Source organism: Balaenoptera musculus, chromosome X, assembly GCF_009873245.2.
Source record: "Balaenoptera musculus isolate JJ_BM4_2016_0621 chromosome X, mBalMus1.pri.v3, whole genome shotgun sequence".
NCBI lineage: Eukaryota > Metazoa > Chordata > Mammalia > Artiodactyla > Balaenopteridae > Balaenoptera > Balaenoptera musculus.
In genome coordinates, this window is record NC_045806.1 from 27,995,642 (window position 1) to 28,018,207 (window position 22,566).

The 22,566-nt window shown below is 33.5% G+C and overlaps 1 protein-coding gene across 1 annotated transcript in view; it reads right to left on the reverse strand.

Annotated features, from left to right (window-relative positions):
* Positions 1-22,566, reverse strand: part of LOC118889001 (dystrophin) — a 1,535,792-nt gene that overhangs the window by 1,041,025 nt on the left and 472,201 nt on the right. The window contains exons 34-37 of the mRNA XM_036840547.1: positions 20,559-20,681; positions 18,058-18,195; positions 15,220-15,372; positions 14,168-14,350 (exon numbers count right to left, since the gene is read on the reverse strand). Of these exons, the coding sequence (XP_036696442.1) occupies positions 14,168-14,350; positions 15,220-15,372; positions 18,058-18,195; positions 20,559-20,681 (597 nt within the window). The remainder of the gene's footprint in view (positions 1-14,167; positions 14,351-15,219; positions 15,373-18,057; positions 18,196-20,558; positions 20,682-22,566) is intronic.

The window sequence follows — 22,566 nt, forward strand, 5'->3', positions numbered from 1 at the left end:
AACACACTTTAAGGTTTCAAAAGCCATTGGCTCATAAAAAAGGGCAGAAGAAATATCTGAGAACTTAGCAAACTTGAAAACATTGTAACCCTTTTTTTAATTTCATAAAAATCAAAGTTAGGAAAGCTATACACTTGAATTAATTTTATTCATATGTTCTAAGAATATGTTCCATACAATGAGAGTCTTAAGTAATCACTGAAGAATCAGAATGATTCACAGATGGTGCGAGTGATTCAATTATTTCAACCAGTTGTTGTGGGCATGCTCAGAAGGATATTGCCAACCCCACTGCAGAAGCCATCTGAGCTCCCTTCCAGCTGGTGTTCCATATTTTGCAAGCAAATTTAGATTGGAGAAAATTATACTTTTTATTGTTATGTTGCAAACGGAGGTCAAATTGCTGTGTATAAATTCTTGTACTTTTTTTTTCTTTTCATTGTATGAGTTATATTTATCAAATATCACGTCTTTTGTATGATTGCTATGGATTCACCAATGTTCTTTCACGTTTTGTGTTGTCTGGCACATGAGAGGCACTAGATAAATGTTTATTGAATGAAAGAAATACCAATTCAATGTATCCAAAATAAAACTTGAGTTTCTTTATTGACTCCCAGTAAGTGTATGGAATTCTTTTTTTTTTTTTTTTTTTTTTTTTTAAACTGCTAGTTTCTTTTTTTTTTTTTTTTTAATTTTTTATTTATTTATTTTTGGCTGTGTTGGGTCTTCGTTTCTGTGCGAGGGCTTTCTCTAGTTGTGGCAAGTGGGGGCCACTCTTCATCGCGGTGCGCGGGCCTCTCATTATCGCGGCCTCTCTTGCTGCGGAGCACAGGCTCCAGACGCGCAGGCTCAGTAATTGTGGCTCACGGGCCTAGTTGCTCCGCGGCATGTGGGATCTTCCCAGACCAGGGCTCGAACCCGTGTCCCCTGCATTGGCAGGCAGATTCTCAACCACTGCGCCACCAGGGAAGCCCAAGTGTATGGAATTCTAATTTTCCTGAACCCTTGTCATTATTAGGGGGTTCTCATTAAAAACAAATTATAAAAAGGAAGAAACCAATATAACAAAACAATACCTCACCTAAAAAAGACAACATCAACAAATCTCTTTGTTAATTTAGTAATTATAACTATACCTTGATGTTGGAATCCTTGTTCTTAATTTTATGGGAACTCAGGGAAGTTGCTTGAGAAATTTTAGTCTGTTTAGGTTGTTATAAGGATTAGAGATACTTTTTTTGTAAAAATCTAGACTTGCATGACTCAACTGGCCTCAGAAAATCTGTTATCACACAACAAAATAACTGATACTCATAATAATTTCCATTAGACTAAGAAAAGATAAGCTTTGCTTAATGTTTTTATTCACAATTGTAACTAACAGATTGTTCCAAAATAGTTCTATCAAATAAAATCATGTTTCAAATAGTGTCATTCCAAGAAAGAGAATATTAATTTTAGTGAAATAAGTTACTTTGTCTGATACCAAAAATGAGGTATATTTATTCTAATTTTACTAATAAAATTACATAATAAAACTGCACCTTCCAATAATGCATCAGACTCAATTTTGTGTTTGTATCTAACATTTATGGAAAATCTATGATTATTAATATATTTACCATCAATAATATCTCCAGAAGATTGTGCTAAATTTCCAATTAATAGAAAAATTTGATACAGTATATTACTCTAAGAAAGGTAATGTTATTTTAAAGTTTATATATTTGACATCAAATTGAATTGTGACTATAGTTCTTTACTGTAACTTTAATTCAGAAGATAAATAGCATATAAAATTATGTACCTAACATAGACATAACCTAACTATACAATAACTGTGCATGTTAATATAAGCCATGAGTCTAGTTTAACACATTTATATTAATATTTTTAATTTATTGTGCTATTTAGAGTCTATCACTTGAGGTAATATTTCTGAGGTACTACTGCATTGTATAACTCTAATTTATAAAATGGTGAATTTGTTTAAACGTACAAGAATATTAACTTGCTATTGACATCTTATTTCATACACAGTAATGGCTTTGTCCTGGAGAGATGCAGAAAAATCAAAGTCCTGTGTTAATGTAGTGGCTTACTCTCCTTGGCCAATTCAACTAGTGTTCTTAAGCCTCAGTTTCCTGTTTGGATTATTTTATTTTGATAGTTTATATGTTTATTTTTTCTCTCTCTACTTCAAACATTTTATACTCTTTATCAGGTTAATAGTTACTCTAAAATTATCAGCATGCACAATGAATTTTACACGGTCTCCTGAGCATTAAGAGGACCTTACAATGATTTTATTCATCATTGATTGATTGATTGATTCATTCATTCAACAAATATATACTATGTACCTACTACTTGCTAGTCACTTCTTTTGGTTCTGAGGACACAGCAGCAAAAAAAAAAAAAAAAAAAAAAAAGAAAGAAAAGAAAAGAAAAAAAGACGAAAATCCCTGCATTTTTGGAGCTTTCATCATAGGGAGGGAGATAGATAATAAGATAAAGAGTGAAAATATTTATAACATTCCTGGTAATGCATTTTATGGAGAATAATAAATGGAAAAGGGGTCGATGAAGTGTGTCACCAAGAAGAACACTTACGAATAAAGACTTGAAGGCAGAGTGAAGGGGTCATATAGACATCTGGGGGTACAGAATTTTAGGCTTAGGACATACAGTGAAAAGGGGGTCTGCCCGATATGTTCAAGGAAGAGTGAAGAGGTCAATGTAGGTAGAGCAGAGGGGATAAGAGGTAAAGTACTAAGAGATAACTCCAGAGAGCTAATAGGGGCCAAAGTCATATATCCTTTAAAACTCATGTAAGGATTTTGGATTTTACTCTAAAATAGATCGGAATCCATCAGAGCATTTTCATCACATAAAGCACACCTGATTTATATTTTCAAATGATGTCTCTGTTTATTGTGTTGAGAATAGGTAAAGGAAAGCAAGGGTACCCCAAATTTTGAAAGGGCAGTGTTGCCACTATTGTTCAGGGGAGAAGAGTGGTCTGTTTATAAAAATGTTGTGGTCATGAACTTATAACCTGGTATTAAAGTCACGAGACTGGATGAAAAAAGCAAGGCAGGGAGTATAGATAGAAAGTGGAAAATGTCCAAGGACTGAGTGCTGAGGCATGTCCACATTACAGGAGAGAAGGAGGCACCACCAATGGAGTCTGAGAAGGAACAACCAGAAAGGAGGTAAACGAGGTGAGGAAGTCCAACCAATTTCCTTCTATACTGTATGTCACTGACGTCCAGTATTTTAGTCCTATTTTGTACTTTAGTACATAATTTACACAAATTTATATATAGCAAATATTTCTTCAGGCTTTTATCTTGGTTTAGCATTTTCTTTGCTCATCATTCTCCCTTGCATCTTAAATCATCCATCTAGGGTTATTCTCCTTCTGTTTACAAAGCAACCCTGAGGTGCATACCTGCCGTGGAATATTATGCAGGCTCTAAAAATGTTTCCAGAACTTCATTTTACTAACATAGAAAAAGACATATGATATAATATTTAGTGAAAATCCAAGGTATAAAATTATCTTAACACAACATGAAGATGTATAGACTGATAATTGAATATACATTAACAGTGGCTAATTCCAAAAACAAAACAGAACAAAACAAAAACCCCCAAAACAAAAAACAAACCCAACCAACCAACCAACGAAAAAAACCCTGAGGATCCTTCAGTGAGACTTTCTCACTGGTTATCTCTCTCAGTTTTTGTTTGCCCGAAAAGATCTTTATTTCAATGTTACTCTTGAAAGAACGAGAGTTCCTATGAGTATACAATTCTAGGATCATAGCTGGTTTTTCTTTCATCATTTTTGAAGACATTATTCTATCACTTTCTGGCTTTTATCATTGCTCTAAAATCAGCTGTCATTATACATGTCATTACTTTCTAGGTAAGCTGTCTCTCTTTGGCTTTGGAATTTATCAGTTTCATTATGATGGTATATGGGTGTATTTCTTTCTTTATGAAAAAGGAAAACAGCTTGATATTTACTTATTTTCAACCTGACTATTGGAACTTTCACTAATTTTGGAAAACCCTAAGCAATTATCACTTCAAATAGTGCCTTTTATACTTTTACTCCATGCTTTCCTTCTATATTTGACATTCTCACTCTCTACCTTTCTTATCCTTTCTTTTGAATTTTTTAAAATATTTTTTTAATATTTTGGTCTCTATGCATGTTAGGTAATTTATTTTATCTATCTTCCGAGTTTCTAATTCTCATTTCTGTTATATCTAATTTGATGCTTAACTTGTCCAATGAATCATTAATTTCAATTATTATATTTTTCAATTTCTTGAAGTTCTATTTGATTCTTTTCAAAATTCCTTGGTCATTATCTTATTATCTCTGGTCCTTAATTCATACTTTTGATGCAAACTTTTACTACTCTAAAAAAGTTAAACATGCTTACTTTACATTTTGTACCTGATTAATTCATTATCTTCTGTCTCTAGGAGTTGGATTCTACTGCTTTTTTCCTCATTGGAACTGCCATTTTAATTCTACAAGCATGTTCTTAGAACTTTATCTGTGGGAATTATTTAAAGTCTGGATTTAAGCAGTGTCAAGCTAGAATGTATTTGTATCTGCTTCTGTTAGGTACATGGGGCACTACCAACTCAGAATACCTTAAGTTTCTGGCTTTCAGTTTCTCAGGACACCTAGCAGTGTGAACTCTGGACACCGAAACTTCTGCATGTTGTCCTTCAAACCAGTGACCTTAATAAAAAATATTTTAGAACTTCAACATTTTTGGTGGTTGATTATCTCTCTTAATTCTATAAGAAAGGAGTTATTAACTTTATCCTGAGGCTCAAATATTTAGTCCAATTTGCACAGGTAATGAGAGATGCAGGATATAATCCTAAGTCTTCTTATTCCAAGCATAAGAGGTATTATAAAATATCAGTTTTTCTAACATGAGTGGAATCCACTTTATAAACAGTGACCTAGTCTTGATTTTGCAATAGCAATACAACAGAAATTTGGAGATTTTTTACTGATTATCAGAACCTTCAGTTAAATAAGCCTCTCCTGCTCACATATGTGTCCTGTGTCCTTATAAGGTATATATATACTCTTTATGTTTTCATAGATTTATTTTAATTCATCTTGGTTGGGACACCAATGTGTTTATTCTATTTATGGGTTCATGCCTTTCTTATGGTCTGGGAAAGTTTTAGTCATTTTTCCTCAAATATTGTCTCCCGCATAATCTGTCATTTTCTTTTGCAATTATATTAGACATAAAACTTATTATTCTGTTCTCTCAATCTTTCATATTTTCATATTTTTTTATCTTTATGTGATGTATTCTGATTTTATCATAATTACTTTCTAATTTTCTCATGTTTGTTTAATTAGGTGTTTAACACACGCTCTTAGTTTTTTTTTTTATTTCTGTGATTAGCTTTTGGTTTCTACAAGTGTTATTCAATGTGTTATCATCATAAATGTGTATTTTTATAAATTAATGTTTATTTTATGCCTTGATCTCTATTTTATTTTCAACATATTTACTTTAGAGCGTGCAGTAGTTTTCTATTATTTTAAGTTCATGAAGCACTAATTCTCTTGATTGTTATGTTAGATAACTCTAAGTCAAAATATATTATTTCTTCATGTGAGTTCTAATAGTTTGTTGTGAACCAACCTTCAGTGTTCGTGTGTCTGTGGGACACTCCTAAAAGAGTGATTTATTGTATGATTCTGTGAGAAGACTCTAAGGATTTCACCAACCTGGGAACAATTTTATGTTAATTTCTCAGTTCAGGAGTCTACAGGCTGTGGTCGGTGTCGAAATTCAGATCCCCCACAACTCAGAAATAACTTTCACAAATTTGTTTCTCCAGTCAGAATCCTTGTCAGATGAATTGGCCTTGGGAGCTGGATTTATCTATTCTCCCTCTACTTGTCAAGGGAAGCCCTTGAAGATTCAACATTTAGACAGGGTTTCCATTTACATCTCTAGCAGATGTTGTATAACGCTACATATTTTCTACTAAAAGCCTTTAAACCTTTCTCCTAACCATGAGGCCCTCAATCCAGGCTCAGTATCACATGAGATGATGTGCTCCTCTATGGCAACTAGGAAGAAGGGAGGTTCCATCACATATTTTGAGCTCAGCTAAATTGTTTTAAAATTATATTTTATCCAGAATTTCCATACATTTGAAATGAAGGGTGAGGAAATCAATCAGACTGTTATCTTCCTGGAAGTTGATTCTAGCTTAACACACTCTATTTACTAAACAACCATTAAACTGATTCTCTTACATAAACTAGAAACCAGAAAAAAAAATTACTATAGAAATGGCAGTAACTATTATGGTCACAACAGTCTAGAGAAACATAGAGTCTTGATTTATCTATTTTTTCTTAACTCTTGTGATATGTTAATTACAAAATCGAAGCTCAGAGGAGGAAAATGTTATAAGCAGCTACCTCCTGGTCCATTTCCCTAGCAACCATTATTAGTCTTTTATATTCACAACTCTGTTTACTAAAGAGCACTCTGTCTCTAAATAAGAAAATTATTTATGTTACCAAATTCTCTAAGGATCTTGCATTGGCAGCTGATGGTCTTTGTTGTTACTTCAAGGCAAAGAAAAATTCTATGTAGCAATTATTCAAAAAGTATGTTTCCCCTTTATTTTGGTCTCAACATTAAATGGTTACCATTATGTGATAGAAGCAAATGTACAAAAAAATGAGTAGTGCAGAATCAAATCTAGGTTCAGACATTATTTTACATAAGGTGATGGCAAGCAGCTTCGTGATTACTTTTTTGTACATCTTTGCTTCATTTTAAGAAAATCCAAAATAACAAAAGCATAATGATAAAGTGATGTTTTTCACAATTTTTTTTTCTGAAGAACATTAGTTCTTCATAATCACTCAAACAGGAATACTATCATAAAACTGAAATGAAATTTCCCCCTTTGTACTGCAACTATCCAGATGTGAAAGTCTGCAGAATCTATTCCCCTCATAGAAATTCATAATCACATTTGCATATCAAAAGCCCTGTAAAATTCTAGACTAAGGAAACTTTGCTTAATCCAGTGTTTCTCAAACTTACTTGGACACTAGATATCTTTTCTTTCTTTTGAATAGCTCTCACTGTATCTTGGGAAGCACTAAGTTCACGTTAGGTGTCTTCCATTTCTTACATGTGCCCTTGGACAATCTCCTTAACTTTATTTAGATTAATTTTCCTTTCTGGAAAATGACAATGAAAATAATACTTACTCGAGAGGGTTATTGGTGGGAACAAACTAGATACATGTGAAAACGTTTTGTAAATGTAAAGTTCTATTCAAATTCAAACAATTTTTAAAAGTTAGTAGAGGAACGTTTACACTATAAAAGTGTTCTCATTTTACAAACTATTCACGTAAGGACTAACTTGTATAATGCATTTCTTGTGGCATTTAAATAAATCTAACAATTTTCTATCAACTTTTCAAGAAGTTCTATATTTTGGCAATGTGTACTTTTAATGTTAAGATACCTTACTACAATTTACTCTGATGTAGTAAAAGCTATCCTTTGCAATACGTTGTTATAATCATCCTCCTATTCCCTCTTTACTACCTCAGTGTTAAGTTTCAAGAACTTTGTCTTTTCTCAGTATACACACTTCCAGAAGTAACTGTACTAAAATCTGCCGTTCTGAAGAGTTGTCTTAAACTCCTAGTTGGCAAGTATAATTATAAGGAGTATAAAATATTTTTAAAATAGAAAAAATACCTATTAAGTATTACCTGTCTAGATTCTACATCAAAGTTCTACTAAACGTTCATTGTTTCTAAATGAAAAGACGGCTAAGTTATAGTACCCATGTAAAAGTCTACATGGAAAATATTCCATGAAGAAACAATATGTACAAAGGTCCTGAGGTGGAAATGATGCTGTGTGTTTAAGTATAGAGGAGAAACTTTTATGCCTCTAGGACAGGAGAATGGCAAAAAGGGAGATAAAGTTGGAGTAATATAGGAATGAGAGGCAGGAACCAAACTACGTAGAAGCTTGTAAAATTTCATTAAAATGGTAGTGAGCAGCAGGGGCTTGAGAGAATCTCACATAAGCTTTAGGAATTCTCTGGCTTCACTAAGGAGACTATAGTGTAGGTGGGAAAATATTGGAAGCAAGGATTAGATGCTGCTGAAGTAATCACGATGAAAGATAATACGCTAAGGTTTCTCCAATAAAGGTACTGAGGAGTGGTCCAATTAAAGATGTATTTTGCAGGTAGAGCCAACAGAATTTGAAGTGAATTCCATGGATGATATAAGAGCAAAGAGGAATCATGGATGATGCCTAGGCTTTGGACCTAGGTGAAAAGGCAATTTACTAACACCTGGAGAGCTTGGTAGGAGCCAATTTATGTAGGAGAGAAAATTAATTATTCTCGACTTGGCTATCTTATGTTTGAGATACCTGTTAGGCATCTAAAATAAGAAGTTGAATAAGAAGCTGTTGGATGTAAAATGTTGAATATCAGTACTATTTACTTGGTATTTGAAGCCATGGGATATCCAGGGTAAATGGAGTTGTCGTATTTAGAAAAGGGACATTGCTTTCCCTTCTTCCACTAAGATGTATTTTTGTATTTTGTATTTTTTTTTTTTTTTTTTTTTTGCTTCCCTTCCTGGGACAGGTCATGCATGTATGCCTATTCCAAAGGTGTATGACATTTTTTTTTTGCCTCCTAGAAACATGATAGTTGGCAATAATTCACACTGAACACATTAGGCACAACGTCTTATATTTGCTGCTACCATCTAGAACAAGCCTTTTATTTATTGTATTCTCCTTGCTGTAAGATCAAATCATTTTTATATTCTCATAGCACTCAATGTTTTCCTTTGCAGAAATTGCCACAATTTTAGTAACTAATTACAGGATAATTTTTTCCCTTTTTTTAATATATAGAAAATCATTTTATATACCTTTATATAGCTTGCTCCTTCTCTCCGGCTCCATTTTCCTTTTTACACTAGCACATCGTTTAGTACTTCTTTCTGCAACAATCTTAGGTAATGTATTTTCTTAGTGTTCCTTTAACTGAAAATATTTGTATATCTGAAAATATCTTGTCTTCATTCTTGAAATCACAGTTGACAGAATTCTTTTGAACATTCGCCTTGCACATTGAAGATATTATTCCATTTTCTTCTAACATCTGTTGTCGAGGAAAAGTCAGCCAGCCTGCAGCAGTTTCTGCCTTTAGTCCTTGGTAGCTTTTATGATGATCTTCCTGATCGTTGATGTTCTGGGTTTCATGCAGACCTTGCTAGGTGTGAACTTGTTTTTATTTATTACACACTGGTTGAGCTTTATTCAGTTTGAGGACTCATGTAAATTGAGCTTTATTAAATTTGAGGACTCATGTAAATTGAGATTTATTCGATTTTGTTAAATGTCAGTCATTTATATAAAATAATGTCTCTTCCTCAGGCTCTTCAATCTTTTTAGGCATATGTTTGAGCTTTTTATTCTATCCTCTCCATCTTTCAGTATTTTCAGCAAAGCAAAATTTTCCTCATCATCTTTCAATTAATATATTCTTTTTTATTCTATAATGAATCCACCATTAAAAAGTTGTTTGAGTTATTTCAATAATAATATGTTAATTTCTAGACTCCATTTTATCAAAGTTTCCTATTCACTCTTCAAAATGGCCTGTTCCTATTGTAAGAATTCCATTCCACCCTTATTTTCTAAATCCTTTTGAACATTAAAAAACACAATTTCATGTCCTTTACTATCTTTTTATCTCTAATTTCCTCAGGTGTGCATACTCCTTTTATTTTTTGGTGTGTTAACATCACTCACAAAAGGAATCTTTTTATATCCATTGTAATTTTAGTCTGTGAGCTTATTTTGCTCAGGAGTTTCACATAAGCTCCCGGTTGTTATATATCCTCACTGTGCAATTTTGTGGTTGTATTTTCTTGGGATTTCTGAGGTTAACTGTCTAATGCTAAAATTAAGCTTAATAAAATTATGCATAGTTTTCTATTAAGAAATTTTCAAAGCCTTTGTTTTTTCCTCTTTTTCTTTACCTTGCTATAGAAAATAATTTAGATAATGCTCTATTGCCAAGTTTATGGAGAATTACGCCTTCATTGGTAGAATCACCAGCTTTGTATGAAATTTCCTGCAAATATTTTGTGCCTCTAAGCAAAACTACCTGGTCAAAGATTATGGAATCTAATTTGTAATTTACATTGAACAAAATAGCTCTATCTGTTGTTAATAACATTTTATTTTTTTATAAATTTATTTATTTATTTATTTTTGGCTGCATTGGGTCTTCGTTGCTGTGCACGGGCTTTCTCTAGTTGCAGTGAGCAGGGGCTACTCTTCGTTACGGTGCACGGGGCTTCTCGTTGCTGTGGCTTCTCCTGTTGCAGAGTACGGGCTCCAGGCGCATGGGCTTCAGCAGTTGTGGCTCACGGGCTCTAGAGCACAGGCTCAGTAGTTGTGGTGCACGGGCTTAGTTGCTCCGCGGCATGTGGGATCTTCCTGGACCAGGGCTCGAACCCGTGTCCCCTGCATTAGCAGACGGATTCTTAACCACTGCGCCACCAGGGAAGCCCCAATAACATTTAAAATCTATGGTACCCACTGAGCCTAATTCTCTTAATGACTTACAAAGATATTATAAATTTTTAAAATAATGTGTCTCCTGGGCTTCCCTGGTGGCGCAGTGGTTGAGAATCTGCCTGCCAATGCAGGGGACACGGGTTTGAGCCCTGGTCTGGGAAGATCCCACATGCCGCGGAGCAACTATGCACGTGAGCCACAATTACTGAGCTTGCGCGTCTGAAGCCTGTGCTCCGCAACAAGAGAGGCCGCGATAATGAGAGGCCCGCGCACCGCGATGAAGAGTGGCCCCCACTTGCCGCAACTAGAGAAAGCCCTCGCACAGAAACGAAGACCCAACACAGCCATAAATAAATAAATTAAAAAAAAATAATGTGTCTCCTCTCCAATGTTAACTTATATACTGGAAGAGGAAGAAAAAAATTGATTCACTTAACCTCTATAATGTAGCGGGTATTTTACATATATTTCATTAACACAAACATCCTCATCCCCATGGTAGAGATGGAGGAAACCAGGCTGGGAGAGACTGACTGTTGATCATACAATCAGCAGATGGAATCAGTGGGATTCACAATCAGGGCTGTTCATCCCAGGGAGTCGTCTATTTTACTAGACCACACTGCTGTTGTAAAACATCCTACAGAAAACATTCCTTATGTTCAGTTTACAGTCGTTTGGTCTTCACTGAACAGCCAGGTCTCTAAGCCAACAGGAACTACATTAGAAATGTTTTGTATTCCTAACTAGGGTGGGGGCTTCAACATGCTCAATACCTGGAGAAAATCTTACCTGCTTTCTCCCAGTCTGTTTTCCCTTCTTTCTGGTCTCCAGGATTGTCCTGAGGACAATGATTTGCAGATATTCTCTTCTCTGGTTTGGTCTGCACTCCTACCTGGCCTGGGGCTGCTTCATGGCTCCCTGAGACAAAGTTCTATGGCTTTTCTGAGCTTTAGTATTGCCATATATAACTCTGACCTGGACATAGTCCCTGAAGTACACGAATTTTACACTGCTTAGTCCATTTCTGAGTCTTTATCTCTAAAGTAAAGACAATTGATTTCTCATTTTAAACTCAGTTCTCAAATGTTAAGCACTTCATAGTACTGCCTACCATCTTGAATTACTACTGCTAAGATATGAAAGATCAACTGAAAAATCCCTGAGTCCAAAGAAAGTCTAGAGTTTATATACAGAGAGAACAAAAAAGGACATTTGAGAAGAAGAAAGATGAAAGAAATAGAGAAGGGCAATGGAAGAGGAGGAAAGGAATTGTGAAGCTATGACTACCTGTGCTACATCAGAGCCATTGTAGGATTACCCCAAACATAACTTTTAGTTAAGCTGTTTGCTTGTGGCTATGTCAAATATCCTCACCTTAGATTAATTGGGAAAGATGACTCTAACCAGTGGACATGTGAAATCAGTTTTTTAATATGTATTAGGAATCAGTGGAATATAAAGATACATCTTAGATTTATCTGTCTATCCATCAGTCTGTCTGTCTATCTACCTATATCATCTTTCAGGTCTAATAAAAATCCAAAGCTAAAAATAATTGTAATATTAAATGGATTATTCTTCATGCATATTGTTATTGCTTCTATTATCATGGAAAATTAAAAGTTAACATAAAAATATTTTCCCCAAGCAAGGCACCTTCTGAATTTTGGATCCTTCAGATATAAAATCAAGAAGAAATGTTTTATGAAGAAAATATATTATAGTATCTTACTATAATTTATTTTTAAAATTCTATACTGGTTCACTTATCCTTACTTTATTTCACCAATCATTATTACATTTTACAAATATTTGTTAGAGCCTATTATGTGCAAGGACACAATGGCATTTTAAGTGAGTCGTTTATGGAGATTTTTGATCCTGTGTCTATTTAACTATAAAGTGTTAATAACTTACCTTGACCAAGTTGTAAAAAAAAATTAATCCTGGGTGTGTCAAGATATGGGGGAAATTGGAATGGAGAAAATAGTGAGTAGTAAGATAATTCAAAGTGGAGGACTTAAATGATGTATTAAATCGAGGCAAAAATATTTTACTTAAATTTTCTTTATGGTTGCCTTAATCTTTCAATTCATTTTGCATCCACAGACACAGGCTTTCTGTTAGTGTAAGCTTGAGTGATTTATGACATATTATGCTCATAATATCTACTATGAAGGATAATAGGCTGAAACGTGCAATGAGCTAGAATTGGACTTTAAATGTAATATAGTTTCAGCATACCTTACATTACTACTTCCAATTTCTCAGAATATTCAGCTACTATTAAATCTTAAGGTATTGGATTTCTTAGAAAACAGTGTATTCATGGATTTTTCTAACACGTTAAAAGAAGTAACAATATGCAGTATTTTTTCCCTTGGTTAATAAGCAACATTAACAAAAATATATGCTTATAAAATAAAGTTATATTAATTGTTTAAGACATATTCAAACATTTACCCCGTATTAAATGGAATCAACAACATCACAGAAGAAATTCCCAAGAAAGTCTCACCTATGGGTCGAAACCAATGCAATTGTCATTAACATAGGTCAAAAAGGGTTGAATATCTGTTGGTTTCATGTAAGTTGACCTAACATAATTACAAAGCCTCATTTTCCAGACTTTCAGACCCTGGTTTTGTGAGGAGCACTGTCTTTGCATAAGGACAGAGTGGTGACCGTTCTGCTTCACTTTACAATATCTCAGAACAGGAACAAAAATGTACCTGTTAGAAAACGCCTATGGTTTATTCCCTACTACAGATAAAGAGCTAAAAAGACCAAGCTTACGATTATGAATTGTATTTTTAAAGGGAGAAGCACAAAATTTCCACCCAGTTGTTTGAAAGAAAGAAGAGCAGTTGTTTCTTTTCCTTTTGGCTTATAGTAGTTCAGTAGTAACAATATTTGATATTTTTCAACCTGCTATCAATTATTAACAATCTTACTAGGCATACAATCCTTCTAATAAGCCTTTTAACCCATTGAGCGGCTAAGTGAGTTATGAGGACTAAGCTATTATTCTATAAGTCAATGAGATAAGAAGGCCGTGTGCAAGTTGGTATAAGAAGTTGTTTCACAAAAGATTTATTATTTACCATGTATACATTAAGAAAGTAAAATTAGCATGGGATGGTCTCAGGAAAGCAATACAAATTTTTGGATTAGACGCTGAAATAAAGTAAATGTATGATAAATTGACAAATTCACATTTCCAGTGTTATGAAAAAATGATGTGGCAAAAGAAATTAAGATGTATTTTTCATTTTTGATAAGGGGGCTGTTTCCTATGATCTGTTAAGGGATTATGTTTTTAATCTGAGAAATTAACCACTAGTGTTACAGAAGCCCAAAGTGAGGGGGAACTACTCACTTTCAGATTGCATATTAGCACTTTGAAATTGCACCCAGATTTTTTCTATTGGTTAGTAGGCCTCTGTTATTAGAGTAGTAGTTGCAAACACATATGTAGGTTTGCCAGTAACAACTCACAATTTGTGCAAAGTTGAGTCTTCGAAACTGAGCAAATTTGCTCTCAATTTCCCGCCAGCGCTTGCTGAGCTGGATCTGAGTTGGCTCCACTGCCATTGCTGCCCCATCCTCAGACAAGCCCTCAGCTTGCCTACGCACTGCATTCAGCTCCTCTTTCTTCTTCTGCAACTCACGATCAATTTCCTATTGAGCAAAACCAATACAGGGCCCAGGGCAGTTAGCTAACCACATTAACCAACCTATAAGCAGCACATACCTGTCCCAGAAATTTCATAGGCTGTTGTCATTTTATTGTCACTTTTCATAATTTACAAGTATGGAAGCCATCACTGTCATCTTCACCCAAGAATCCAAATATTATTTCAGTTATCTTTTGAATGCTCAGTTTTAGATATTCTAATTGAGAAAATACTGAAATTGATCTAACAGTTTTCTTTCTTCTCAATTCCTCTAGTGTTTTGGGGCTGACCCAAATTGGAGTGATTACTCATTATTTCTTAGGGACCATCCATATAGAATATAATTTAGAGGGTAAGTGAATAAGTAATTTATTTCCTTTTTAGAGTTTTGAGGAACTCAACAGAGAATGAAGCAAAATAAAGAGTGTAAAATAATAACAGAAAAAACATCTTCAGACAATATGCAACAAATAAATCTATAGAGATTTGACACTGATGTGTGAAGATGCTCTGATGAAATGAATGTGCTAACATGAGATAGAAGTCGTCCATATACCGATAAGTCATTTGTTCATCTGGAACAAAGATACACAGAGTCAATTACAATTTTACCAGAAAACATATGACATTTCTTAATTCATTTTACATTGTCTAAGAATAAAACATTTTATTCATTCAACATTATGTCAATTGAAAAACACTTATACAATACATTTACTAAAACAAAAAAAAATACAAAGAAATGCATCAAATCGGGGAGAACACTAATAGAGGAAACAACATCAACACTTAAAAAATGATCCATACAGGTTAAGTTAAATAAATTAAACTGTAGCAACAAAATCTGGGAGTGACATTCTAAAACAACATTACCTTTATTTTCCTTTCATCTCTGGGTTCAGGTAGGCTGGCTAATTTTTTTTCAATGTCATCCAAGCATTTCAGGAGATCATCAGCCTGCCTCTTGTACTGATACCACTGGTGAGAAATTTCTAGGGCCTTTTTTCTTCTTTGAGACCTCAAATCCTGTTCATGGTGCAGATATTAATATCAATATATAAGTATATTACACTTCTGGCTGTAGTCATTTAAAAATAATTTGGGTCCCTCATCTTCTTGTTCAGGTTCAGTTAAATTCACATTTAAATGCTAAACATACAAATAGATGATTACATTATGTATTCATGTGACAGGACCCATGTACATGAAGCTAAGAAACCTGAACAACCCACTTCAAGTATTTTCTCTTAGCATGTTCAAACTTGTTTAGAAATTTTTCCACATTTAATTAACTCTTAATGAGTCAACTAAATTATCGTGTTGAGTATGTGAAATAGTTTAATATGTGAATTCAACTGAGTTAACTACATACTTGTACAAACTTACTGAGTTTGTATTTGAATTTTAAAATAGGTAAAAATTCTAAAATTGATACCTTCAGCCCTAGGTTCAAAATTTTAAGTTTATATAGCCAAGCAACTTACATTCATGATCTTAAAACTCTCTATAAAATAGTTTCATAGGCTATTAATATTTTGTGATTAGAAATATAAAGTGTTCTTAGTAAGCATATAAATTGCTTCAAGCTATATATGTTCAAGTGTGAAAAATGTATACCTGTGAGTGTACATGAAAATGACAATTTAAATGTTACGGCAAACTTTTTCTCATTATATCAAATCCAAATGCAAAATGATAAAATTATTTAGAAAAGGGGAAGTGCACGGTTTCCAATGAACCTGATGAGATAAATAAGGGTGACTGCTTACTAAATCAACAAAGGGGGGGGAAGTTTATCATCTTACTCCTTACAAGACCACCCAATGTCTTCCCTGATTAACAGAATTTGTTGTAATGCTATTTTACGATAACACAAGGGAACATAAGAGCTCAGGATACAGCTTTCATTTCTTCAGAGCAGTAGCAATTAGGGTTTCATGTACAGATATAGCTGGAGCCAAAGAAAATAATGAATATCAAAGGACTGCTGAAATATTCATTGCATTGGAAAGTCTTTACCTTCTTTGAAATATTTCATAAGGACTAGAATTGAAGCCACTTGGCAGATTAACAACTGAATTTGGTAGATTGGTTTGGCAAGTGGAGTAGATTTTCATTAATCGCTTTTAACATATATTTGCAAAAATGATCTCAATTTCATTCTGCATTTTGTTTAAAATTGAGGATGTAAAATTTACTACCGTTTACATTTTTAGTTGAAGTTCTAAAGCTCCTGTGGAGGTATTAAATGCCTGGGATGAGCCAGATGGAATGCTGCTTTTTTCAAAGGTACCAAGATACAGCCACGTGAATGAGAGTTGAGCCATGCCTTACTGGTGACACAACTCACATCTTTGCCAAGAGAAAGGCCTTGTGGTCATAAAATCTGAAACTCCTTTTACTTCCTAAGCACAAGGTGATGTGTAATGTGTAAAGGTATTAAGAGACATTATAGAGATTTCTTTACAGGTATGCCAGATAACCATTAAACACTGCTGTTCAGTAGGACACATATCATATGACCAGTGTAGATGCTTCTAAAAGCTTGGTCACAGTTGGAAGCGTGTGAATTACACAGCTTTCTGATTTTCTGAGCACATTATGGCTTGCTCTTGCACTCCCTCGGGGAAGAGGCCTTTTCTAGTTACTACATTTATCAGCAGTTACCTTCAGAACACCTGCTGGCCAATTAGACTTTCCTTGTGGATTCCTTGCAGGCACAATATTGTGTAATTACATTCTCAGCAGTGTTTATTTGCTTGTCTGACTATATGGGAAAAGGTTTTATACTCTTATTTGCATATAGAAAGCAGACTCTATCCACCTACAAGGTGGATCCACCTACATGGCTACATAGCTCTAAAAGAGTGATTTACAATGAAAAGCTCAGCAATTAACAGTGTTAGAAAAATCAGCCATGCATGCAAATAGTGAATATTGAAAAGTACATTAAAAAAATAAAAGGTTATTTCACAAAATTCTTCACATGTCCAGTCTCTTCTCAAGAACTTTCTAGATACTATTTCTAGATACTAGATAATATTCTATTTTGTCCTTCCTGCACAAATCCAGATGAGTCACATGGGTACTTGAAGCTATACGCTATCACTGGTTAACATGAGAGTACCAGTTCTTCTTCAAGGACATTAAGATTATTTTAGAGGACTCCTATATAAATGAAATTAGACTTATAAATGCTTAGTTAGTTGCAAAGAGTGACTCTCTTAAAGGCAAAATGAAGTTAACTGAAAAAAATTAAGTATTAAACAAATACTAGGTTACCAAAAAAGTGGACCTACTCTAAATCAAATCAATAAAATATCGCAAGCAGAAAGCCTAAAAAATAAACAGGTTGTTTATTCTGGCAGTTAAGCAGGTTTTTCAAGACAAATGTAAAAATAACTTACAAAAATAAATTATACTACAAAATTAAATATATGAACACTATGAATGATGCATGTTAATATCTTTCTATTACTACTCAGAAAAATATGTCTAAGTAAAAAAAAAACCCAACTTCTAAGCAAAACATCTTTCAAAATCAAAGACAGCACTCAAAAGTGTTAAATAAAACACAGACATTGAACAGAAAAAAATGTATTTCTGGTGACTAAGATTCTTAACCAGATTTTATTTATGCACAAGAGTTTTACCCTACACATGAAAAAATAAAAACACAGGCAAGGTATATTATAATTTTAGCTCTAATACCTTGAGAGCATTATGTTTTGTCTGTAACAGCTGCTGTTTTATCTTTATTTCCTCTCGCTTTCTCTCATCTGTGATTCTTTGTTGTAAGTTGTCTCCTCTTTGCAACAATTCTTTTACAGTACCCTCATTGTCTTCACTCTGATTAAAAACAACAAGTACAGTCTTCATTTTGGTTTTAAGAAAGCTGTACATCGTTAACAGAGATAATAAAACATGTTATTTAAACACACACAAAAAATCCAATTTAAAACTTTCAGTATCCTAAGATACTGCACTCATAGTTTTTCTTTTATATGTTGTACTTTAACTTTTAAAAGAAGTAAGTTTCCTCCTGCCTAGTTCAAAAGGACACATGTGATTAGTCATATGTAGGAAGACGGGGGAATAAGGTACTTCAACATTTCAGACAAGTGAACTGATATGAAAGCATTCTTTTGGCTTTGATTTTTAGTGCATTTCTAGAAATTAAAAAAGTTGAGAGAAGCAAACTAAACTTGTCATTTATAATGCTAATTCACAGAGGAATACAGATGTTGCTGTGGGAGTGTGAGATGACAACAAAGCTTAACATTTTAACACACACTCCTAAGTGAAAATACGTTATTTTAAATGGACACTGATTTCTATCTAATGACCTCTGCTTTAAATAACCTAAATGCCCAAATTTCGAACAAATATTAGGGCATTTAGTAAAAAATGATGTGCTCAATTGTTGCCAAATACTGCAGTTAATTAATTTCTAAAAAATATGTCATATATGCATGTTATTTTTAAATAAATACAATTAAGTAAGTATTAAAATATGGATTAGAAAAATGACTCTAAGCATTTTCAATATGCATTTTGGTTTTTAGACTCTAAGAACATTATTTTTATTTTATTTACTTTGAAATAAAATTATTTGAATAAGTGTTAGTTTAATAGAGTAGCATATGTGACCATGTGATTTTTCACCTCTATTTTCCTTTCTTTCAACTCAATATATTAAAACTTTCTATCAAGAAGGTTCACGTTGCTATGGTACCCAAGGTACTCTGATGAACTAAGAATAACAAATATTAGACAATTTTTAAAAATTCACATGTATGTGTATGTGTGAATCATCATCCATGGTATTAAATGTTACATATTTAATTCTGTAATGCATATGTAAACTTCTACACACAACTGAGGAACTATTCATCTTTTTAGAGGAAATGGGATTTTCATCTGAGATTTGCCAGTTACTAGTCTAATGAAATAATATAACATAGACATTTATGTTTATAGTCTGTGAAAGACCTTACTTTTAAAAAATATGTCTTTAAAAAGTCTGCAACATTTCCTGGGGCTGAGGATATAATAAACAAACAAAAGCTCCCACTTCATTTCTTTCCCCACACCAGCTGAGAGCTAGAGGGCAGAGTTGGTGAACAGCCCAAGAGGTAAGTAGCACTCTTTTCCACCTCAGTGCCCTCTGGTTTCTTCTTTGACATGAAGGAGAGGTAGCAGTAACTCAGCATCTTGGAAAGGCTCTTCTCGTCTTTCTTTCCAGGAGCTGAGTTGGCAAGGCCACCAAACCCCATACATGGGGAGTACTGATTTAGGCAGCTCCAGGAAGTCAGAATTGATACCAATGAGAACTAAGATTGGTGGAAATGGTTCTCCTACTGCTTCACATGCCTATTATTTACAATTTATAATTTGCCTTTGGTATCATTTTCAAGCACTGTCTGAGAAGTCGCTAGCATTGATACATGTCTGAGAAATCTCTAGCATGATATATGCAAAGGTTAAGAATGCCATATAGGTGATGGCTGTGAGAGGGGAAAGGAAACTGTGAGAATGGGGTGGAGGGAGAAAAAAAAGTCAGCGAAAAGGGATGTGATGCAGAAATATTCAAGCTAGAGAGAAATGTAAAAGACATGTTGAAATTAATCAGGGTTTAAGGAGAAAGTTATGACTCTGGGAATAGCCCACATGGTTATACTTTTTTTATTCCCATGAAATAAGCAGCATGAATTTATACATATTTTAGATATATACTACACTACTTGTTCAACTTTTTTGTAAAACCACCTTGTAGTAAGCTTTAATAAACAATGTTTATATCATGTGTAATTGTCCCTTCTCCAAAATAAATGTTATACTACCAAAAATAGGATTGACACAAAATATCAGTCATCTATGATGGCTGTGTTTTTTATTAAGTTTCTAGGTTTTTTTCTGATTTGACTCTTTTCACCCATTACATTTTGTCCTTTGAGCACAGATCAAAGCAAAATTGCTGGGCTATTTATTAGAATCTGTAAGTGCTCCTGTATGTCCATACCATAGTAATTTGGCATTCATAATGACAGTTCAACAAGAATACTTTGCTCTTGTAATAAATCATTAGAATCACAAAATGTGCAAGGTATGCTCTGAGCATTTAGTTGGAGACTTGTGTTATCTAATTTCTTTCCAAATATTTATTCATTTTCATTCCTAGTTCATTCACACTTTTATCACAACCAATTTACCATATCTTTATTGAAGTCTTCCTCTTTCAGATTCACCCCCTGCTGAATTTCAGCCTCCAGTGGTTCAAGCAATTTTTGTATATCTGAGTTAAACTGCTCCAATTCCTTCAAAGGAATGGAGGCCTAAAAAAAAAGATAGTGCTAACTTAAATCAAAATTACTTTTTATTAGAAATATAAGACAAAAAATACATTTGTTCAACCTCTTGTTGCTAAAATAATGACATGCATTATGTTTCCATATTATATTTTATGAAAGTGTTGAAATACAACTGGGAAAGTACCTGGGGATGCAAATAAAGACATTTAACATCATCAGAGCCAAACATACATACAAGATAATGCAATTCATCATTCTGGTTTTTCAACAAAAGTCAATTTCCATATATCTGGCTGGTCTAATTGTTAATATCCTAAAGTTGAATTTGATCTTATTTTGAATATTCTGATATAAATACCATCTGGGTAAATACCTCTCATCAGAAATTGCCTCATTCATCAAATAACAGTAACATCAGTTGGAAATGCAGAATTGTCTCCTTATCCTCAGAAAAACTACACCACAATCTGCGTAGATATTTTAAATGACATTTTTAGCATGGCAGAATTGACAGGCATGCTCCCATACGACAAAAAAATGTCATTTGTTTGCCTTAGGCATCCTTTATTTGGTAGCACAAAAAAATTCAAAAGAATGAACCCTGAATATCTCAAATGAAAAATCTGAATATATGTTTTCCAAACTTATAAACATCACAGTTTCTTTGACTTTGAAATTCATAATGACCATAGTCTCAAAAAACTTTAAAATCCCTTGTTTTTCTAAAGAAACCACTTGAAGAGGAGTGGCTAATGAAAATACATTGAAAATCAAATATATATTCAAAAGAATAGGCAAGATTTAAAGTTTAAACAGTTAATAACATAAATGTTTATTCTATTATCTATACCCTGCATTCAATTTCTTTGCATTAAAACACTAGAAAATATTTTATGTCTGATAGTTTTTGAAACCTCACAGGTGATAAATAGAAATCTTATTTTCTTACAGAGCTAAACATTTTCCACTTGTAAAACCAATTCAGGAACCACCCACTGTCTTAATGCCAGTATGACGCATTCATCAAGTTTGGTCCCCACCCACTCTTCCCCAACACATTCCTAGTCATAGTCTTACTCTTTATTTATTAGACAGCATCTCCTAGAGGACAATAGGGATAAGTGTCAAGGAAAAATCAAATATCTAAAGGTATTTAGTTACTAATGAAGAAGTGAACCATCAAATGCTATTCGTGAGAACATAATTTTCACAGGAAGAAACATGAATAAACACTTATCTTCTAGGTACTTTTACACAAGAAACATGAATAAACACTTATCTTCTGGGTACTTCTACACATGCCAGAAAGGATTTATAGACTCTTTTTAAAGGGACTTATTTTCAATACTAGTTTTAAAATCCTAATGAACATTTGAAATATGAAATATCATAATATGTTCTTGAACCAGCACAGATTGCTAGTATTATAGATATGCATGTAAATGTTGTTTCAATCTCTGTATTATTAACATACTTCTATACTTTAAAATCATATATAGTACAATATATTATAAGAGTAACAGCCTTTAGAATCATAATTACACAATATTAATTCGATGGTATTTATGTTACTGAATTGTTGTGCACATTCCTAACATTTAATAAGAGCAATTGCATTGTTCTATATGATTTTGTGAACATATGAAGATAAATAATAATTAAAATAACTTTTTGAGTACTTGGAGGTCAAAATAATATGGGTCCATTTGCAGGCAGATTTATCTGTTTTACTCCTACACTTGCTTCCTCTCTAGCTCATCCTTCCTCCACATACTCAAATATAGTAGTTTCAAAGGCTCAAAACTTGGGCGTCCATACCTCTCTCTCAATACTCCTTCCCTAATAAATTGTACTATCTCCCAAAACTTAACTATAACTTTCATAATATCTGTCAAATATTCCTCTTTAG